This window comes from Lathyrus oleraceus, chromosome 6 (genome assembly GCF_024323335.1).
Source record: "Lathyrus oleraceus cultivar Zhongwan6 chromosome 6, CAAS_Psat_ZW6_1.0, whole genome shotgun sequence".
Lineage (NCBI taxonomy): Eukaryota > Viridiplantae > Streptophyta > Magnoliopsida > Fabales > Fabaceae > Lathyrus > Lathyrus oleraceus.
This window is the reverse complement of record NC_066584.1, coordinates 21,692,456-21,716,087: the sequence shown is the minus strand read 5'-3', so window position 1 is coordinate 21,716,087 and position 23,632 is coordinate 21,692,456. Positions and strand designations below refer to the sequence as shown.

Genomic DNA, 23,632 nt, shown 5'->3' with positions numbered 1-23,632 from the left:
TATAATGTAGATGGAAATGGCGATGACAATGTAGATGAAAAAAAGGGTCCAATTTATTTTAAGGGTGCATCTAATATTGTTGATCTTGAAGATTATAATTTAGAATGCTTCACTATTTTTTTTGTTAGATAATATTATGTAATTTGAATCACTAAACTTTGGTTTTGTACTTAATACTTATTTTAGTTTTTTTGTTCTTAAAAATATTTATTTTGGATGCTTGACGTTAAACTTAATCATCAAATATTTAAAATACTTATTTTGGTTGACTAAAGGTTAATACTTGAATCATAGTTTTGAAACCTTCGTGGATGATTCTATTATAGATGAAATTTCTTGATAGTTTTAATTAATTCTAATAATTACAAATTTTGATGGTTTTATTTTATATATTTATTTATGAATATATAAAATATTTTTTAAAGTAAAATTTGTTAAAAGTACTTTATAAAAATTTGTTAGAAGATCCAACCTATTTTTATTTGATGGACCGCTCGGTCTTCAAGTTAGATGGAACAATGCTGATGATCCGTATTGACATCTTTATTAAAAATATATACAAAACAAGATGAATTTTGTGAATCCAATCCATCTATACTAAAGACAAAATCCATTTCAAATTTGATGTAATTAAAAAAAAGCAAATGTTATATATATAAAAGTCATCTATAACAACTTATGTTTTTAAGTTTTATCTTTAGAGATTAATTACTATCCACTATCAATGTAAAATATTTTATACAATCGATTCATCACCATCATCCATTTGCATTACTTTATAGATTTTAAAATAAAAATCAAACTTGTTTCAATATCCAACGACTATGATTAGTGTAAAATTCTTTTATACTGTCATTGTAATTCAATTAAATCCATATCTTTAATATACACCTTTTATCAAAATATCATTTATTTCTATCTTAATTTTTGTTCACTTCATTGTAAATATTTGTGTACGTTATTTACGTCATTTATATAAAAGTAATTTTTTATCCTTTTTAATCAAAGTAATAAATACTTAATTTTACAATTCAACTAACAATCATTAACGGCCACGTTAGTCCGTACAAATAGCTTAACAATTTAACAATTATCACAACACGTTAACTGGTGCAGATGCAAGGCTTCTAGTATTTACTAAAAATATGTTTTGTTCAATGTGTATTGTCTCTTAAAAGTATTTTGTCCGAAAATAAAAATAAAAAGCTACGTTTAGTTTTAGAATTCAAATTTTATTCTTCCTTGCCGATTTGAAAGACAAAGTAATAATAAACTTTTTTTCGATGATAAAATGTCAAAAATAATAATATTATAAAATGCTGACGTGGCGTTGTTTGTGTGTGCCAAAATTTGCCATCTACACAAAAAGTATCTGAATACCGACATCTGTTTATATAACATGGCAAGGCTTAGTGCTAGTTTTTTTATTTAATGTTGGAATCTCATGTTAGAATTCAGTGATGATTATGTAATCTCTATTCTTTATTTTGGCATATACTGCACAAGTATTGTATAATATTTGTCTTTAATAAAAAAATATTTATTTTGCTTATAAGCTATTTTGTATTGTAATTTTGAATATTTTATTATCATTTTCAATTCATTTTGGGCTGGACTAAGATATTTTTAAATTTTTATAAAATAATTTATTATATTGTATTAATTGTTTTTGGTAGCTGAGAATTATACCGCTGAATGTTTCTTTCTTTTTTTGAAGATTTATATAATCCATGGCTGCTGAATTTCGGACGGTACAAAAACAAACATAACACAGAAAATAAAATTTGAAAATCAGACGAAAAAAAGCGAAAAAGTCGAAAACCGAACTCAGACACAGAGTGACGTGTTGCTGATATAAATATTCCGAACATCGCCATTTTTGATTTTTCTTTTACTTTCAAATCAATTTCAACTCTACAACACACTTGTCAGGGCGGGAACTATAAACTTCAACTCTTCATCTATCTGTTTAGGGTTTCAATTTCAATTTCAAATTCGTTTCACAATTCTCACCAACCATGAATGTGCGCAAGGGATCCATGGTTTGGGTCCCGGACAAGGAATTGGCTTGGGTAGCTGCTGAAGTTGTTGGTTCCGATGGAAATTCTGTTCAACTTGTAACTGATTCCGGCAAGAAGGTGAGTTTTATTGCTCAAGTGCTTGATTATGATGATAATTTGTTATAGGTTGTTGTTTTGGTGGTAATTGTTGAGATTTTGAGTTTTGGTTTTTTTGAGGTGTGGTGGTGTAGGTTTTTGTTTCTCCGGAGAAATTGTGTCAGAGGGATGTGGATGAAGAAGAGATTGGAGGATTTGAAGATATGACGAGGTTGACTTACTTGAATGAACCGGGAGTGTTGTATAATATTCGCAGGAGATATGCGCTCAATGATATCTATGTGAGTGAGTGTGTTAATTGATTCCTAATTGATCAATTGAGATTAGCTATTAGTTCATGTATGAGTGTTTATAGGTATAATTTTCAATGTAGCTCTTTATTATTGGAAACTATGTTTGAATACTCTACCTTTGCTATTTGGCGACTTCGGTATTAAATAGATTATTTAGATGAGTTCATGTATGAGTGTGTATATGTATGTAATTTTCAATGTAGCTCTTTATTATTGGAAATTGGCGTTTTCGATGTGAACTACCGGTTTTGATTCTCTACCTTTACTGTTCGGCGACTTCGGTATGAAATAAATTATTTAGATGAGTTCATGTATGGGTGTGTATGTGTATGCAATTTTCAATGTAGCTCTTTATTATTGGAAACTGGCGTTTTCGATGTGAACTACCGTTTTGATTCTCTACCTTTACTATTCGGCGAATTCGTATTAAATATATTATTTAGATGAGAGAGAATGATTGATTTAAGAGAGAAAAAGAGACAAAATTACCAAAGGTAGATGATTCTAAGGTAGAAATCCTAGTTTGCGAGTTTCCATGTTAATTGTGCGACAGTTGGTATGTGCTTATCTTGGCAGTTTCTGTATGATATTGTTTTATGACTTTTCATTTATGAGGCTTGTTACTGAAGATTAGGAAGATCATACAGAAGAATAGTTTTCAAATGCAACAATTAATTGAGTCAAAAAGCAAAAAACATCAATTAATTGAGTAAAAAAATGTATCAATTAATTAAAGAAAATAATATATAAGCAGTAGCTTTTAAATTTCCCCTCTTGACTATTTCACTTTATGAACTTCACGTGGTTTTAATGTGTGGCTGCTGCTTATATAAATTATGAACAGTTTTTGTTTTCTATCTGGATTGTCATTTTCTGCCTTTTGCTTGACTTATTTTGTCTTTGCGACAGACATATACAGGGAGCATTTTAATTGCCGTTAATCCCTTCACAAAGCTTCCTCATTTGTATGATAACCATATGATGGAGCAATATAAGGGAGCTCCATTGGGTGAGCTTAGCCCACATGTTTTTGCTGTTGCTGATGCATCTTATAGGTTAGTATGCATTAAATGCATTTGCGTGCTATTTATATTTTTTATTGATATTTTCTGTTTGCTATTTTATATTGCGTATTAGTGAGCCCTTATTGGTTATGATTTAGAGCAATGATGAATGAAGGTAAAAGTCAATCTATCTTGGTAAGTGGTGAAAGTGGCGCTGGAAAAACTGAGACTACAAAATTGATTATGCAATATCTTACTTTTGTTGGTGGTCGTGCCTGTGGTGATGATAGAACAGTTGAACAACAAGTTCTTGAAGTAAGATATTCTTGAACTCAAGCAACCATGGGTTTAGGCACCAACTTAGTGCTAAGTTTCAATTTTTAGCATCAATATGGGGTGCTAATTTCACTTTTACTTGTTTCAGTCAAATCCACTTTTAGAGGCATTTGGCAATGCAAGGACTGTTAGGAATGACAATTCAAGGTGAATTTGTTTTTTTGTTTGTTTGTTTATCTTGTTTCTTACTCTACCACTTGCCTTTTCTCATAGATTCTATCTTTTGCAATTTTCAATGCATTTGCTCTTCCAATATTTTTTTTTCAAAGTTGATACATAGTGTTTTGGCTATAATCATATCTAGTCCACCATTTGTATCTATGGAAAGCATACTAAGTGGTAATGGGACTGTTAAAGTTTCATATTTAATGAGATATGACATAAAAATGTGTTTATAAGTTATAAGCATCCTCCACTTTACAAGTTGGGTTGGTAAGATTGAGTTCGACCTAACTCAAATTTTAAGTTGATATCAGAGCCTATGCAAGATTCTTTTGGTCATCGCTAGAGGACCATTTGGTCACACTCACACTCCATTATCTCTAGTCCTAGGCGTGATGGAGGTGTGTGAAGAGAGACATGACTTGAAAACATGCTTATAAATAAGACATTTTTCACTTTACAAGTTGGTTTGGTTGGACTGAGTTAGGGCCTAACCCAAATTTTAACGGGAACTTTTATGGAAAGAAGGTCTCGAATACACGTTCTATTTGTGAACTTGAATTTTTAGCCAGTATCATGATTAAAGAAGATTGATTGGAGAGGAGTTCTCAAGTTGTTATTTAATGTTTTTCTTTTAGATATTTGCATAATATGCAATCCTTTATCTGTACCATGGATGCTTAAATTTTCAATATGGGAAGAACATTCTTCTAGTTTGTAAGAAACCACACCTTTGTAGATTTTAGGGGATTCAGATTCAAAAGCCAATATAGGCACACATCTGATTGTTTTGTGCGATATATTTTTTGTGCAAACTGTTTTTATGGTATAGGAGTGTCAAATACTCTTACATTGAAATTATAATTGTTCATAGCCTATTATTATGTTTTTTTGGCTGCAGTCGTTTTGGGAAGTTTGTTGAAATTCAGTTTGATAGAAATGGTAGAATATCCGGTGCTGCAATCAGAACTTACTTATTAGAAAGATCACGAGTTGTGCAGATAACAGATCCAGAAAGAAATTATCACTGCTTCTATCAGTTATGCGCCTCTGAAAGGGTATTCAATTTGTTTGAAGGCTTTTATTTGATTTTTATTTTAGGGGTTACATTGCAGCATAATGCAACAATTTGCATTGTGCATGTGTAGGTTATGGTTTTCATAATGTCATTGTCTAAGTATTAGTTGTTTCACTTTGTGATTGGAATGCCTCATTTAGGATGCAGAGGAGTATAAATTAGGACATCCAAGTCATTTCCACTATTTAAATCAAAGTAAAGTCTATGAACTAAATGGTGTAAGCAATGCTGAAGAATACATGAAGACGAGGAGGGCAATGGATATTGTTGGCATCAGTCACGAAGATCAGGTGTAATATTGTTTTCATCAATGTGCTCTTGCTTTCTTACATGTTTTAGTCATTCAGTGAGTAGTTTATTTTTGGGGCCCTCTGTTATAGCTTTCCTTTCTTTCTCCCATCAGGAAGCCATATTTCGTGTCTTAGCTGCAATTTTGCACTTGGGAAATGTTGAATTTTCTCCTGGAAAAGAGCACGACTCATCAGTAATAAAGGATGAAAAATCAAGATTTCACATGGAGACGGCTGCTGATCTTTTCATGTATGTAATTTATATTATGTCTTGAATCTTAATTTCTTAAAGTGACCTGTAATTTTTAACCATTTCTCTCATCAGCATTTGCTGCCATACTTTCTGTTAGTTTGACCTTGTAGAGTATATAGACAGCGTATACAACTAAAATCTGCTAAAAGAAAGGGGCTAGAAAATGTTCTATATGCAGCAACAAACAACTAAGAAGTGACAACTAAGAAGTGACGTGGATGCATACTTAACTAGTATTGAGCTTATTCGTCAACAGGCGATGCCTACTGTTTCTGTTGTTTCATAGAAACATAACAATCTTAATGAATAGGATTATTGGTTGTTTCTCCTTTTAGATGTAATGGCTAGACATAATATTATAGACTTGTCCTTTGCTAAAGTTAATGACTTAGTTTTTTTACTTCACTAGGTGTGATGTCGACCTACTGCTGGCAACATTGTGTACTCGATCAATACAAACTCGAGAAGGAAATATTATCAAGGCCCTTGATTGTAATGCTGCAGTTGCTGGTCGGGATACTTTGGCAAAAACAGTTTATGCTCGTTTATTTGATTGGTATATATGTGGTCAATGTATAATTAGCAAAAATGTATTTTTTTTAGAGCTGTGCTATGGCAACACAGTTTTGAGACATGGTAGCTAAACACCGTATAACATACGGAGAGTATGAGTGTGTGGCCAGTTCGAAAAATAATAAAAATGCACAAACAGTATATCGGTGTTGGTTGCCATTACCGTGTTTCCAAAACATTTCCCTTTTTACTATGCATTGTTGGCTAATAGTTATATTTGCTTTTGCTGCTCTAACAGGCTTGTTGATAAGATCAATAGATCTGTTGGACAAGATATCAATTCCCAGATGCAAATTGGAGTTTTGGATATTTATGGTTTTGAGTGCTTTAAGAATAATAGGTAAGCTGGTTTCAGTTTTTTGGTTGTTCACAAAAGCTGGTTTCAATGTATTTTTTTTTTTTGTAAACACGTTTGTCAATTATGGAGAGTAGAAGTAAGTTCACTGCGTATTTTACATTATGGAACAAAACAATGCATAGGCAGGCCGTTTTTTTTTTGTCTGTGCTAGTCCCTTCTCGGGTGTTCTTCTTTATGTATTGTAGGCTTGTACTTTCACTAGTAGAAAATGCTCAATGCTCAGTCTTTTCTTTAGTATCATCTATGATCTATGTGTTACTTTTGCTTGTATTCCATTTCTATAATTAGATTTTGGTTTATCTACTATGGTTATTTATTCATGTTAGTTATGTTTTTCATTATGATTATTATGCTTAATCCAAAATATTCACTTCCTACAGTTTTGAGCAATTCTGTATCAATTTTGCAAATGAAAAGCTTCAGCAACATTTTAATGAGGTATCCACATGTTAATATGGATTTACCAAGTTAACGCCTTGTTGTCTTAACTTGGATATGCTGATGTTTCTTCACCTTTCATTTTCTGTAACTTCTGTCTTGTCATTTCTTCCAGCATGTATTCAAAATGGAGCAAGAGGAGTATGGCAAAGAAGAAATTAACTGGAGTTACATTGAATTTGTGGACAACCAAGATGTTCTAGATTTGATCGAGAAGGTTTATATTTATTGTTTTATTTTCAATTTTTATTTGGCTTTTAGGCGCATGGTTGTAAATTATAATGGACACCTTGTACTTGAATTGTGTTTTAATAAATTATTTGATACTAATAAAAAGGCATTACCTGCTTATTCTAGGATTCATATAATCATAATTCTTGAAATTATGGTTTTAGATAAAATGAAGAGATGGATAATAACTTCTAATATTATTAATAATAACTTGATAAGTTGATACTGACTTGATGCAAAAGACTAAACACTAATCCCTATTTTTAAAGGTACAAGACTTATCCTAAATAAATAGAGAAACCAGGAAACAAATCATGACAATAACTAAAAATATGAAAACTAATCCTAGAAGATACTCTGAGATTAAAAACTGATTATAGAAGATATACCAAGATGTTCTGAAATATTATGAGATGTTATATCATATAAGTTACTAACAATAATCATGACGATAAAAAACAATATAGTTTCATTTAGGTTAGGGGTGCATTGCTAAGATATGAATCTTACAAATGTGTACGTCATTGGTTTCTCTTGATTTCAATTTATATGCATGACTGTAATTTTCGGTTTCTTATTATTGCTTTCTTTTGCAGAAACCCATTGGTGTCATTGCTCTGTTGGATGAAGCTTGGTATCATTTTAATTCTTTAATATTAATTGGTGTGTATTTGTTGATACTTGTTGTAAGCTTAGCTTATTCATGCATTCCTTCTTCTTGCAGCATGTTTCCAAAATCAACACATGAAACATTCTCTACTAAGTTGTTTCAGCATTTCCGGTCTCACCCTAGGTTGGAAAAGGAAAAGTTTTCACAAACAGATTTTATAGTTTCTCATTATGCTGGAAAGGTGAGTATACGTTCCTTTACTTTCTCTTAATTTTGACATGCAATTTTGTGATATAATTTTACAAATTTTAAAGAGAGCTTCATGCAGGTCACATATCATACAGATGCCTTTTTGGACAAAAATCGTGATTATATTGTTGTGGAACATTGTAATCTATTATCTTCTTCAAGTTGCCCTTTTGTGTCCGGTCTTTTCCCTTTGCTACCAGAGGAATCTTCAAGATCATCGTACAAATTTTCTTCAGTAGCTACAAGATTTAAGGTGTGAGAATCTACAACCTTTCATATTGTACTGGTGATTAGGAAATGCATTACAATGATCAAATTGTATAGAAACTATAGATGACTAAATTATTTCAACATCAGTTTTATGTTGCTGATTATTTTGGGATGGGGTGGTTACTGTCTGTCTGTATTCCCAGCAACAACTTCAAGCACTCATGGAGACCCTCAAGTCAACAGAGCCTCATTACATACGATGCGTGAAGCCAAATTCATTGAACCAACCACAAATGTTTGAGAATGCAAGCATTATACATCAATTACGCTGCGGGGTTAGTAGCTTATATAGATCTTGTTAATATTTGTAAATACATAGTGTTAGAATATTTGTATATAGAATGGTCCCACATCTCCTAATTCAATAGATCTCTTTAATTGAAGCTGCCAACAGAGAAACTTAATTGCTAACATTGTTATTTAGTAACCTTTGTTTACTTAGCTGTTATCTTAATTATTACATTAGTTATATGGAAATTTTGTTCACCCAATTATAACACTGCTGCGTTCTGCAGACAAAGATTTGATGTGGTACAAGTACAACTTTTAATATAATTTGGTCGTCAGTGCCAGTATAATTTTATTTTCCCATCTATTCCTATATTTGTCATTTTTAACCCGTAAATTCCAAAACAATTTTGTAGGTTCATTCAAGTTTTCATGCAAATAAAGTAGCCATGATTCACATGCTGTCTTCTTAATTCACTTTCTAGCAGATTTCATTTCAGTTTTATTTATAATCTCTATTTTATTCAGGGTGTCCTTGAAGCTATTCGGATAAGTTTGGCAGGTTACCCCACCCGGAGAACGTATTCAGAGTTTGTTGATCGCTATGGATTAATAAGCCCTGAGTTTTTTGATGGAAGGTGAGTTATTTTAAGGCAGTTTTCAAATTACGGACTTTTTTTGACATATCGATACTGTTGGGGGAGTTTTTCAAAAGGGAGCGTTGAACATTGTGAGACTTCTTCTTTTAGAGCAACACATATTCACCCAAAATCTTAAAGTGATAGGTGAGTGAATTCTCTCACTTATAAATGCTTAAGTCTCCACATTTCCAACCAATGTGGGACTATTATCAACACTACTCACACTTGATACATTCTCAACACTCCCCCTCAAGTGTGAGTCCACAATGCTGCCCCTCAAGTGAAAACTCTTCTTACTTCCACAAACTCTTGTACCGCACGGAACGTTTCTTATTCACCACACTGGTGCCGTTGACTTTCGATACAAGTAAGCCGGACTTGAAATCTTTCCCATAGTTTGTAAGGTGTGTTTTGTTGGGCTAACATATTTAAAAGACATGTTTCCTACAAACAATGGGAAAGGTTGAGAAGGAGCCATGCATACCTTTGAGATTCTTCTGCATGTTCTTTCCCGTAATTAGGGAAATTGTTCGATATATTTTCTACCAGGTTGCTAACATAGTCCGATTTAGATGGCTTACATTTATTAACCAATTTGACAAAAAGTAGTTCTAAAGGATCATAAATCTTTACTGGTTCACTCTAGATATGATCTTGCCAATTTATTCTGATTTTAAAAATTGATTACCATTAATGTAATTTTTTTGGTGGTTGTAATTAGCTGAACAAAAAAAAAGAGAGGGACAGAATATTCAAGTTGGTTGTACATTTGCTTATTTTAATTTATCATTAAAATATTAATCTTTGTAACAGAGAATCATGGTTACTGGGACAATTTAATCATTTTAGGGCATGGATTGCATTATCTTCTCATTGACGACAACTTCTTTTTCTTTAACGAATATATGCAACAGTATGAGCTTTTTATTTGATAAAAAATGCACTGTTTGCTTTAATAGTTATGATGATAAAGCTGCAACCGAGAAAATTTTACATAAGCTCAAGCTTGGGAATTTTCAGGTATGCTCTTTATGAACCATACATGAAGCTGTTTTTCATACACAAACTAGGAATATAGAAGTGCGAGTGCATCTTTAGTGATTATATTCCTTGTTTTGTTTTTCTTTCATGGTCAGTTGGGCAAGACCAAAGTATTTCTCAGGGCTGGTCAAATTGGTGTTTTGGACTCCAAGCGTGCTGAAGTTTTGGACAACGCTGCTAAGCATATTCAGCGCCAACTGAAGACATTTATTACACACAAGCATTTCATTTCAGTAAGAGCAGCTGCAGTTTCTCTTCAGGCATGCTGCAGGGGTTAGTTTTCTTAAATTTTTGTTATATTTTGACTGTCTAACGAGAGGGGCTTACTGATATATTGTTCCTGCCATGATGGGATTCAAAGAATATTAGCAGTATAATATAACACTTCCTTGTAATCAGAGTTGGGCTCAAGCCCAACACTCTAACCCTCTCCCATTCAGAATTCAGTTAGAATTCTGTTTTAGGTAGTTAGTACAGCTCATTCACTTAAGAATTAGTTACGGCTTGTTATACTATAAATACAGCACTGTAATATCAATTCAATATGATTCTAAAATACAACATACTAAAACTGAAAACTCAGTATCATTCTCTCACTTTTTTTCACTATCCCTCGTTTCCTTTCAAATCTCAAACTCTAACAAGGAAGGGTCAGGCGTACCACGCTCTACTGTATGCAGCCTTACTCTGCATTAGCTAGAGGTCGATTGCATGACTTTAATTTGTTATCTCCCTTCTTAGAGGATAAATTTCAGCAATTGTTTCAATGCTCCTTTTAACTTACAACTTTACACTGCTCTTGGAAAAATAATAGGCTTACCTTTTATACTCCTATCACATGGTCATCTGTCTTGAGGCCTTATGATTAATTTTAATTACAAATTGTGGGGATGAAGTTTTGAATTTGGTTTGGATTAATGTTGTTAAGGTTAAACTGAATTAACTTATTTCCATAATGACAAGATCAGAAACATGTCAGTTCATCATGCCTTGTTTCTGTGAGCACTCAAAATATACCTAATTAGGGATTGCTAGCTCTATATTCACATGAGCCTGGCCTCATAAGTTTTTGTAATTGTAGGATACATTGCCCAAAAGATGTATGCAGTTAAAAGGGAAACAGCAGCAGCTATCTCCATTCAAAAGAATATACGTATGTGGCTAACAAGGCATGCATATATGAAACTATATTCCTCTTCCATTATCATTCAATCCATTGCTCGGGGTTTTATTACTCTTCAAAGATTCTTGCATGAAAAAGAACGGAGAGCTGCTATATCTATTCAGGTGATTTTATCATGAGATTGTTGTATATGGTAGAACTTTGAAAATGTCAAGATCATGGCATTTTCTTGTTAATCACTTCAGTGAACTTTGATTTTATTTTGCATTTATAATTTTAATCATGGTTCTCAATGCATTCATTGCGTTGGATATAATTGCTATTGCATTGACTTTCAATATCTTTCCATTTATGGTTGGTTACTTGTGGATGATGGGATTTTTATATTATTTTATTGATCATATTTAACATTGTTACTATAGGCCTGTTGGAGGATGTACAATGTTAGATTGGCTTTCCAGCGACATCTTACTTCAATTGTGGCAGTACAATGTTTATGGCGCTGTAGACAAGCAAAAAGGGAGTTTCGTAGACTTAAACAAGTGAGTTTTCTCCCTTCATTTGGTGTGAGATCCAATGTAACATGAGTTGTTCTATTTATCTTTTTTCTATGTTCACTTTTTCTAGGAGGCTAATGAATCTGGGGCCCTCCGTCTGGCTAAAACTAAACTTGAGAAGCAAATGGAAGAGCTCACATGGCGTTTGCATCTAGAAAAGAAAATAAGGGTATTGCTTTTAGAGTAAAAGATGTTATGGATGGTTGCATACTTGTACATTTTAATTCTTCTGGGTAGAAAGTCTTCCTGCGTCAAATGTGTTTTGGGATGTGATCTGTTGTTGCTGCTTCACTTCAACATTCTCTTATACGTTTAGCACTTGCTGTGCTAGCATTTTTAATTTTTACCATGGGTCTCAAATGATTTAAATGACAAGATGGTGACATGAGGTTATTTAGTATAACAATTTCATCTTATGCGAATATGCACCATTACCATTTTCTTAAAAAAATTCATATTTCAAGTTATTTATTACCTACTTTTGTAAAATTTAACAGTGTTAGACCTGTCCATCAGTTAATTAGCTGGTGCAGAGGCATTTGTGATGTTGAGTTTGATCTTAAAAAAGTTTCATAACTTTAATACAGGTTGGTATATAGAATTCTTTATCATGATTTTGCGTTGTTGTGCAGGTTTCTAATGAAGAGGCCAAGCAAAGAGAGATTTCCTCGCTTCGAAAAATGTTAGAAGCTCTGAATCTTGAATTAGATACGGCCAAACTGGCTTCAATTAATGAGTGTAACAAGAATGCTGTTCTGCAAAATCAATTGGAATTGTCAGCCAAAGAGAAATCTGCATTAAAGAGAGAGCTAGTTACAGTGCATGAATTACGAACGGAAAATGCTATGCTAAAGGTGCTTCATTAGTTGCTTGAGTGTTTTCATGATTGATAAATTTTTCATTCTCACCTATTAATCCATTGGAATGATTTTGGATCTTGATTTTATGGCATGGTGTAAAAATTGAAGTACTGCACAATGTTACGAACTATTTCACATTCCTGATTGTGTTATGATATAAACTTACCTTTTTATTTTCATAAATTATCCGAGAGAGATTTATTGGAATAAGATGAAAACAACTTAGAGGCATTGTCATAAGATGTTTTAATAAGCTCTTCCAAACATGTTGATAAGTGCTTACGCCAACAGATAAATCCAAATAAGGTTTTCATGAGCCAATGCAAACACAGTCTTAGTTACTGATTTATTTGTTTATTTTCTTTTCTGAATTTATACATTGTTTTCCTTTGTCTTATATTTCCAGGTTTCACTGGATGCCTTTGAGAAGAAGTGCACATCTTTAGAGGCCGAGCATATAAATGCTCAAAAAGGCCAAGACAAAACCATTGAGAAATTGAGGGAATTTGAACAGAAGTGCTCTCAGCTCGAGCAAAATGTAAAAAGGTGCTTTATCTGTTCCCCTTTTTTCTCCCTTACAGAAATGATTGAGTCACTTAATGGTGTTACATGTATTTTTCTGTAACCTCATTCTCTGCTCTTTGTTGTTTGTGCTTGTTAGGGTTGTATTTTAGCTTTGCTATAATTTTTATGATTTGTCTTTCTAATTTAAAATTATTTTCTGTTTTTATTTTAATTTTATAATTAATCTTTCTTATACTTATATATTGTAGCCTTGAGGAAAAGCTATTAAGTTCGGAGAATGAAAATCACTTGCTTCGTCAAAAAGCCTTAAGTGCTCCTCGTAAGAGTAACCGCTTAGGTCTTGCAAAGTCTTTTTCAGAAGTAAGTTGCTTCATTGACAAGAATGTGTATTAATTTGTCATCTTTGCGTGTTAGAGATACTTTTAGTTAAGGCTTGCCAGCTGGCGCATATGCTAGCTGGCATGCAGTTAGTTTCTGTTATAACAGCATGCTGTAAGTTTATGTTCTAGCAGTATGCAGTTAGATATTGTTATAACAGCTCTCCTTGAGTTCAGGAACTGTTTCCTTGATTTAAGGGAGTTAGTTAGAAGTTAGTTTAGCCTAACTACAACTCTATAAATAGAGTTGAATCTATTGTATTCTGCAAATATGAAATAATAATAATAATAATAATAATAATAATAATAATAATAATAATAATAATAATAATAATAATAATAATAATAATAATAATAATAATAATAATAATAATAATAATAATAATAATAATAATAATAATAATAATAATAATAATAATAATAATAATAATAATAATAATAATAATAATAATAATAATAATAATAATAATAATAATAATAATAATAATAATAATAATAATAATAATAATAATAATAATAATAATAATAATAATAATAATAATAATAATAATAATAATAATAATAATAATAATAATAATAATAATAATAATAATAATAATAATAATAATAATAATAATAATAATAATAATAATAATAATAATAATAATAATAATAATAATAATAATAATAATAATAATAATAATAATAATAATAATAATAATAATAATAATAATAATAATAATAATAATAATAATAATAATAATAATAATAATAATAATAATAATAATAATAATAATAATAATAATAATAATAATCTCATGCTAACGAGTGCCCCGGGGGCACTCTTTAAGGTTTTTAAATAAAGAAAATATTATTCAGAAAAGTCAATTATTTCAATTTCCAATGCATTGAATACACACATTTCTAAAAGAACTTACTTTCTTAAGCCCTTAAAGAGTGCCCCAGGCCCTTGGGGCACTTGTTAGCATTTCCCTAATAATAATTATAGATTCTGAAGTTTCAATATTGCATTTCATGTTCCCATACAAATAAGGTCTTTAACAACTGTGTCTTCCTTATGTTTACAATTGCATTGTAGTGATGTTATTAGTTACTTTACTTTTCTTTCTGCTACAGAAATACTCAACTCCAATAGCCTCCCGCACTGAGCGAAAGCCCGTATTTGTAAGTTTCTACTTTATTGTTTTCCTCATGAAAATAATTGCTAAACACGATTACAATAATTTTCCTGTGCTCTGATTTGATGCAGGAGACACCCACGCCCACAAAACTTGCTGTCCCTTTTACGCTAGCCATGTCAGACTCTCATCGATCGAAGTCAACAGCAGAAAGGCACCAGGTGGATCTCATTTCACTTCTGTCTTAAATTGTACATATCTGGTTTCGGTACCCTCTCCAGTCCATGTTCCATTCCAGCAAAACTTTAAAGGATAACCGATTTTTTAATATCACCAGCTTTGTTTTTGGAGCCAAATATTTAAATTTATTATGAAGTTTTGAAATGATAGAAATATAGGGGAACAAAAGCAATAGAATTTTTTATCTTCATGATTGAAGACCAGTAGGATGTTACATGTAGATTTCTTGAATCAAAAGACTATTTAGAAATACATTACTAACATCTGATTGCCTCAGATTGTGTTGGAAGCACAGTTGGCATTAGTCTTGGTTTGACTATCCCTGATTTTGATCTAGTTGGTATGGGATGCACATTATGAGGATGATTAACTTGGGATGAAGTAGGGATATGATACAACATTGAATGTTTGGAATTTCAGGGGAGACATTGGGAATGTTGAATACGCTAGAGGAAATTGCAGAATTTTGAGAGCTAACCTGAAAGCTATGATTTCATTGTAGGAATAATTGGAAATTGATTGTAACAAGGAAATATGATTTCATTGAAAACTATGAGATTTCTCCAAAATTTATTGTAGTAGAAGCCTATGGTTAGAACTACAAGCTCTTGATACCATGAGAATAAAGGAAGTCTGAGAAAAGTAAGAAGGAGAAATAATAGTTCTGCATTGAATGATTGAAACTTGTAGAATTCCCAACTTTGTAGTTTTTTAGGAAGGAGTTCCTTTTTTTCCCACAAAATTGATGCAAAGGACAATTTTTTCCGTTCTCTTCAGACAGAAGTCTTTTAACTAAAAAAATATTGAAATTTGTAGAATACAAGAGAACCTACTTATATAGTGGGTGAAGGGCCACACCTGAAACTAGCTAACGAGCAAAACAGTTATAACTGCTAACTGAAGCCAATGCTGTCAAATAGCGGCAATGTTGGAACTATAGTGCTATAGCATAGCAGAATTTTGAACAAATCCGATATTGTTCTGCAATACTTTATTTAGTAAACAGTGTTGTGAAATAATGGAACATAGTGGAATCTGACTAACCAATATTTTCCGCAATATGTGATTGACAACGCCTGGTGAAACGTAATCTAATAAAAGAGCCGGTGGTGTGCGTTCACTCTACAACAGTACTTTTCACAACCCTGAAGTCTGAAACCTTATGGTAATGCATAGTCGTTGTAATTGAAGAGGAGCAGAAACTGTCAATGTGATGGATGTGGATACCACATCCAAAAGAATTTAGACTCATCCAACTTCACAAAATGACTGTGGTTCAGGGTTGTGTATGAAGATATATCGTTTGTCGTTAAATATACTGTGTTCCTGCCATCATTTTAACAAAATCATGGCTGGGGCATGTTATCTATGTTCGAAAAAATGATTGAAGTCCATTGACTTGTGTATGAACAGGAGAATATAGTCAACATTTGATCCAAAGCAAGGATACAAGTCTTTATTAACTTCAAAATGCAACAAACTTATTTTATTAACCAGAAGCTAGGATTGCCTGTATCCTGTCATTTTGCCATGTAATGATACACTCTAAGCTGATAGTCATCATATGTTTTGCAGGACAATTATGAATTCCTCTCTAGGTGCATCAAAGAGAATTTGGGATTCAAAAATGGTAAACCTATTGCAGCTCGTATCATATACAAATGTCTTCTTCAGTGGCATGCTTTTGAATCTGAGCGCACAGCCATTTTCGATTACATTATTGAAGGCATAAATGACGTTCTAAAGGTAAATGTCATGCTCTCAGTTTTAAACCTCTACTTTTTATTATTATTGTTGTTGCTTGTATTATATTTATAATTTAAAATTATAATTGAGTTTTGACAATTTTCTTTGGCAAAGTTTATCTTATATAGTTCTGTATCTAAGTGAATAGTAGGATGTTCGTATAATTTTGAGATTTATTCATTGGAGTTAATCTGCTTCAGGTTAGGGAAGATGACATTGTCTGGCCATATTGGTTGTCGAATACTTCTGCTCTTCTATGCCTCTTACAGAGAAACTTACGTTCAAATGGCTTTTTAACTGCCAATGCTCAACGTTATACTGGATCATCTGGCTTGACCGGCAGAACTGGGCATGTGAGTTATCTATTTGAACACTTGCATTATCACGTGTGTGAATTTGTGTGTGTATCGATAGTTCCATTATGTTAGTAGTATATGTGAGTATGCAGTTGATAATCAGCTTAATCTATGTTGCATTTAGTTCTGTCTAAAATGAAGGCTGTTATCAATTGATAAAAAATGGCCTAGTAAAATTGATGAACTGTAAGACACCTGACGTTCAACTTGGAACAATATATGCAAGTCTTGTTTGACTTTTTTTAAGTATTTGGTTTCGTGAACACATGATAAGGTAGAATCTGAACACAACTCAGCAAAAACACATGGAAGAGTAACATGGCCAAGAAAAGAAACAAAAATAACAGAACTTACTATAGAGAGAAAACAATTGAACAAAAAGTCAGAAACAACAGACCACAAAGGAAAAGAGAAAGTGGAGGACAATGAGAGAATAATAGCATCCTGCTGGACAGTGAGAAGAAAAAGAAAAACAACAGGCACTTGCGTGGAGTTTACGATGGAGAGTGCGTTTGCAAGCAAACGTCAAGTGCTAACCGCAAAACACCATTTTATGGGTATAAATTCCTCAGAGTAATGGGTCAAATGGGGCTATGCAATAACAGAGAGATGGGGTTGCCATTCAGAAATGAGCAAGAGGCACATATTCTTCTTTAAACCCTGTTTTCCACCCAAAAACCCTAAAATACCCCAAACTTACTTTTGTAAGGTTGAGTTAGGCCTAATCACAATTCTACTCTTAACACTTATGTATGGATTTTTAGATGAATTGGCCGTCAGAGGATGAGCCTTGGTGCAACAGTAAGGTTGTTGCCTTGTGACCACGAGGTCACACATGTTAAAATCCTAAAAATAGCCTCTCTGTTTGCAGAGGTATGACTGCGTATATCCACACTAATCATTTGTGTTTGTTTACTATCTATAGAAAACTGTATAAATGCATTTGGTGCACTTTTGATAGTAAGAGAAGTATTAAATTACAATGAATGCATTTGATGCACGTTTGGGAGTAAGAAAAGTATAAAATTACAATACAAATAGTTATACTTTGCCTTTGGGGACAAGTAAAGTAAAACAGTTCAATACAAGTAGTTGAATTGTAACACAAATAATCTTGTCTAGTGTTTGGTGATAGATGCACAAATGTAATGTGGATCTCAACCCCAAAAATTAGCTCAAACTAGCTCAAAGGGTGAGGTTGCCCTCATATATTTATACATTCAACAACAGGGAACTTAAGCAACGTGAGACTTCAAACAAACTCCAACAACTCAAATACATATTCAACACCCACCCTCACGTCTAACGTGGGTCTGAGTCAGCTGCCCACATTTTAGTCCTTAGTCCGACTCTGATATCATGTTAAATATGCTTGGATCTCAACCCCAAAAGTTAGCTCAAAGGGTGAAGTTGCCCTCACATATTTATAAATTCAACAACCGGGAACTTAAGCAATGTGAGACTTCAAACAAACTCCAACAACTCAAATACATATTCAACAGAGACTTAGGCTTAACTCATCCCCAGAAGCTAGTTCACAAAGTGATGATTGTCCGAGTCTTATAAAAAAAATACTTTGGTCATATCTCTAGTCGATCTGGGATCTCAACATACCTCCTCATGGGATCATGGCCAGGATTGCACATGAAGCATGGACAAATGCGGGTAGCCTGCACTTAGGATTGGACATATGGAGTGTGAACAAATGTGGACGACTGTATAATAACATCCCATGTGCCTAGGACTAGTCATCTAGATTCTAGAGCCTGGCTAAATACTAGTGATTGATCCAATAACAGATCTGAGCTGTGCTTTGATTCCATGTTCAGAGAGAAAAACGGCTAAATACTAGTGGATATATATATTAATGCTACCCTGTTTATTATATTTATATGATACCATCAACCACAATTACTTACATAAATCATTTCTAACACACATAATGGACCCATGATACCCTAACAGGAAGAATTAAGGTATGGTATGTTCTCCAGTTTTCGATGTTGAAAAAAGTGGAGAACAATCATATTTATTTCTCTGTTTTTCTACGCAAAGAAATCAGCGACAAAGATAGTGGAGGTCACTTTTAGCAATACAGATCATTTTTGAGGTCTCCTTAAATGTATCTACCACATTGTTAGGTGTATTGATTTATTTGTGTTTTCGGAGTTTATTTTTTGAATATACTTTTATAGATTTACATTGGCCGAGACATTGGTTTCCCCTCCATGTATTATATCTTCCTCCTAATTGTAGTCTTGGTATTACTTTCAGGGACCAAAATCTCCATTTAAGTTTATTGGATATGATGATGGTATGTCTCATGTGGAGGCAAGATATCCAGCTATACTTTTCAAGCAACAACTAACTGCATGTGTTGAGAAAATTTTTGGGCTTCTACGCGATAATTTGAAAAAAGAACTTTCTCCACTTCTGCAACTATGTATTCAGGTAACATTTTGTACTCCTAGTTGATACTCCGGAGATGTTATTTGTTGCTAACTTACCATGTCAATTGCTCAAACTGTGGTTCACTTCTTGGCTCCATTGTAATCACGAGATTATAATGCACAAGGGAAGACCTATCTTGAAGTGAATCAGTCTTAGGTGGAATTTCTAAAATACTATTCTGTTTTTACGCTGAGAGGGATTAATTAAGTCAGACTTAATCCACTATTTCCAAAACCAGTTTGAATTGCTTTGACTTTTATTGAATGTATTAATATCAGTGTAGCACATACTTTCAATAAAACAATTTCTTCCATGGAACATTGTTATAAGGTGGATGTTGCATGAGTTGAACTTTAGTTTCACAATGAGGTGTTTTGAAAGAGGAAAGCGGGTATAACTTACTCCCTCCGTATCAATTTATAAGCAAAAAACACTCATTTTGCCTGTAACAAATTATAAGGAAAAAACATTAGTTTTATTTTAAAAAATTCATCTTTTCCAAACCAAAATTAAATGCAAATTGCATTTAATTTGGTTTCTCTCTCATTTTTTCTATAAACAACAACCAATCAAAATTGTTTTTACATCTTCCCATAAAACATATTTCAAAAAAGACACAAATTTAAACTTCCTTAATAAGTGTGAAGTATTCATCTTTTGCTTATAAATTGGTACGGAGGGAGTATTGGAGAATCTGCATGTTTGAATTACACACTAGAGGATATTATATACATATAGATCCATTTACAACTACCCTAATTACGTAAATTCAATCCATAAGTACCATAAAATGTAAATAACTGGCAGTTATGTTAACTTTAAGATTCTATACCCTGTTTCGATAATTTACATTTAAAAATTAAATTTTTTTATTTGTTTTTTACCTTTGTGCATTGGCATAAGCATTATTTCTAATTCATTATATACCTGTCTTGTTAGACACCCAAAGCAGGAAGAGTGCATGGTGGAAAATCATCTAGATCTCCTGTTGGGCTTTCTCAACAATCATCTGGTAGTCAATGGGACAATATTGTCAAATTTTTGGATTCACTAATGAGCAAACTTCGTGGAAATCATGTATGTTCCTGAATATTTCAATATTCTCTTTGTTATTGGGTTGATCAGCTCTTCACATATTTTTGTCCATTTTCATTATGATCTAGTGATCTGTTTATCCATACACCAAGCGTTTAATTCACTGTATATTTATCGTGCACACTTCATACTTTTTTGGACATGGAAACCTTTCTTTCCACTTTTCCTTTCATGCAAGGCTGTCAAACTCGAGAGTCTATTTAAACTCATGGAACCTACGTAGACTTGACTCATAAACTCATACGAGTTTACCTAGTATTAAAATAGCCTATGACACATCGATAATATGATGCCATTCCATAGGTAAAATATTTAATGCAATTTACTTTCTTGATTTTTCTGGTCCAATCTACACTGAATTAACCATCTCCATCGGACCTGAAATCATTATATGTTGTTAAAAGGGAATCCCAAAGTTTTCTGGTCCAATTCCACACTGAATTACCCATTTGCAAGTTCAGTTTGGTCAAACATGTAAGATCAAAGCGACCCTGTTTAAATACTTGTCTGGTATATTTTTTTGAAAGACATGTGGATTCCTGCATCCTAGTAAAGGGAGTGAAAGGTGAATGGAATGAAATGATGGGAAGTTTGGAACACTTGTTAATCGAATTGTTTGCTTAAAGTGAGTGATTACAATGGTTTCTTGCTTGTTCAATTGAAGCTTCGATGAATAAGATGGACTTTCATGTCCTAAGATTGTATTATTCAGGTGGTAAACTATGAAATTGCATACCTCTTTGCTGTCTATGGGATCAGAGGCATTGTTCTTTATTACTTGTAGTTTGAATGATTTGGTAAAAGTAATCATTAATTTTGGAGATCAAATAAACAATGATAATTTATCGACTGTGGATTTACAAATTCAACCATTAACCGTGATCTATTTTTCACCCTTGTTTTCTTACCAAAAATTGTACATGTTCAGGTGCCACCCTTCTTCATTCGTAAACTAGTTACCCAAGTTTTTTCCTTCATCAATATCACACTCTTCAACAGGTAAAATGCCAAGATTACATGGATGGATTTTTTGGCTACAAATCATCAATTTACTTTGTTGTATAGTTGATTTCCATATGTTTAGTTTTCAATTTTAGTTTAATCTTCTCATCGTTTTTTGTAGTCTTCTTTTACGTCGTGAATGTTGCACATTCTCCAATGGTGAATATATGAAATCTGGTCTCGCAGAACTAGAGAAATGGATAGCCAATGCAAAGGAGATGGTAAACTGAGCTTGCTAATGTTTCTTCATGTTTTTTTTTTTTTTGCATTTTATGGGTTTGACTAAGTGCTTGTGAAATGTAGTATGCAGGAACGGCTTGGCATGAACTGAATTATATAAGGCAAGCTGTTGGGTTCTTGGTATAAATACTGCCTTTTTTTGGTTGAACAACTAGTAGTGTCAAACAAAGTTGCTATCTCCTAATTATGTTTTCCTTTGTTTGAACGTACAGGTAATACATCAGAAGAGGAAAAAATCATTGGAAGAAATTCGACAGGATCTTTGTCCGGTATGATTATTGTTATTATATTATGTTGGACTTTCCGCCTTAATTGCGGCACTTTGGCTTGCCTCATTGCAGCCCCTAACACCTTCATTGTGTTAGCTTTGAAGGGGTGGATTTAGTCCCACATTGCTTAGAGATATGGCCTGCGTTGTGTTTATAAGTGGGGGCAATCCTCACCTTACAAGCCGGTTTTGTAGGGATGAGTTAGACCCATCCAAATTCTGAGATAATAATAGAATGAAATGTCATACTGGCATGCATTAAACTGCCTGAATCATGGGCCATGAATGTTTGATTCTAGATTTTGTATATAATATATATGTAGTTAATATGTTACCAGTGTCATATATGATTGTTCAGATTCACTATGGAGATCTTCCCTTTACTCCATGTGTTACCTCTCTTATAGTGTATGTTTGATGTTACTTGCATTTTGTTTAGCATGGATTTTGGTTGTCCTCCAAAGAAAATAGTTATGTTACTCAGCATTGTATTTTCGATATTCATGATATACCATTTGTCTGAGCATATAAGAAAGGAAAGAAGACTTAAAGTTTTTCTTTCAACAGGCGCTGACTGTCAGACAAATTTATCGTATCAGTACTATGTACTGGGATGACAAGTATGGAACTCAGAGTGTGTCCAATGAGGCAAGTTGTGTTTTTAATTGACTCAGGTTTGAGAATGCAATTACAATGGTAGTTTTTTCGAGTTCTAAACCATATGTGGTGAACAGGTAGTTAGTGTAATGCGGGAAATGGTTAACAAGGACAATCATAATATGACCTCAAATTCTTTCCTATTGGATGATGATCTGAGGTACAACACTTTTTCCCATCCAAATTCTTATAACTTGATTGCAGGTGTACCAATCAATGTGAATATTTGCCCTCTGATTGCTGATAATAACAATATGCATTGATTCTTGTTGCAGCATTCCTTTCTCTGCGGAAGATGTAGATACCGCAATCCCTCCTATAGATTTGGACGAGATTGATCTCCCATTATTCGTGTCGGATTATTCTTGTGCACAGTTTCTTAATTCAAAACAGGAGTAGTTAGTCAAGATCAGAAGTAGTTGACCTACAATTTCTTGGTCGTCACGTCGCTGAAGCTTGACATTTAGATTCATACTTCAACTCTGGATTTGCTGCTATGATTATGAGCACGTTCCATTCATGCTGTCAAAGGTAGAAAAGTGATGATCTTGGTTTGTTTGTAATTTACCTATAAATTATAAGTTTAACCGGCATAATCCAGAAATCTAAGTATAGAAGACAGTGTAAAGCTTGACATCTTTGGTGTATTTATATCAGTTTTTTCAGTTCTTATTGTACATAGGTAATGCAGTTGTAACTAGTAGAGATGAAATTTCATTCATTGATGTAAATACTATTTTTACTGAATTTCACTCGGGCAAAGTTGAAATTATTGATTTTAGAGTTTGTAGTTAATGTTGAATATTTTTTTACAGCAAAATGGAAATCAGCGTAATACTTAAAGA

The 23,632-nt window shown here is 32.9% G+C and overlaps 1 protein-coding gene across 2 annotated transcripts; it reads left to right on the top strand.

Moving 5' to 3' along the window:
- Positions 1-1,700: 1,700 nt before the first annotated feature.
- LOC127091422 (myosin-15) lies at positions 1,701-23,568 on the top strand. 2 transcript variants are annotated; one of them, XM_051030055.1, is made up of 38 exons: positions 1,701-2,138; positions 2,252-2,398; positions 3,320-3,465; positions 3,573-3,729; positions 3,839-3,897; positions 4,814-4,970; positions 5,131-5,280; positions 5,394-5,530; positions 5,943-6,089; positions 6,345-6,446; positions 6,845-6,902; positions 7,018-7,119; positions 7,730-7,767; positions 7,858-7,984; positions 8,072-8,245; positions 8,406-8,537; positions 9,019-9,128; positions 10,091-10,151; positions 10,268-10,445; positions 11,254-11,459; positions 11,718-11,837; positions 11,923-12,021; positions 12,485-12,706; positions 13,119-13,258; positions 13,486-13,597; positions 14,731-14,778; positions 14,864-14,953; positions 16,548-16,718; positions 16,919-17,071; positions 19,349-19,525; positions 20,465-20,602; positions 21,549-21,619; positions 21,744-21,843; positions 21,926-21,982; positions 22,075-22,131; positions 22,698-22,778; positions 22,865-22,947; positions 23,063-23,568. In XM_051030055.1, exons 1-38 carry the CDS (start codon positions 2,019-2,021, stop codon positions 23,184-23,186), a joined length of 4,551 nt encoding a protein of 1,516 aa, XP_050886012.1. In that variant the 5' UTR covers positions 1,701-2,018; the 3' UTR covers positions 23,187-23,568. The 2 variants fall into 2 exon arrangements, with proteins under 2 accessions (XP_050886012.1, XP_050886013.1); XM_051030056.1 differs by lacking the exon at positions 1,701-2,138 and having other exon boundaries at positions 3,590-3,729.
- The last annotated feature ends 64 nt before the right edge of the window (positions 23,569-23,632 follow it).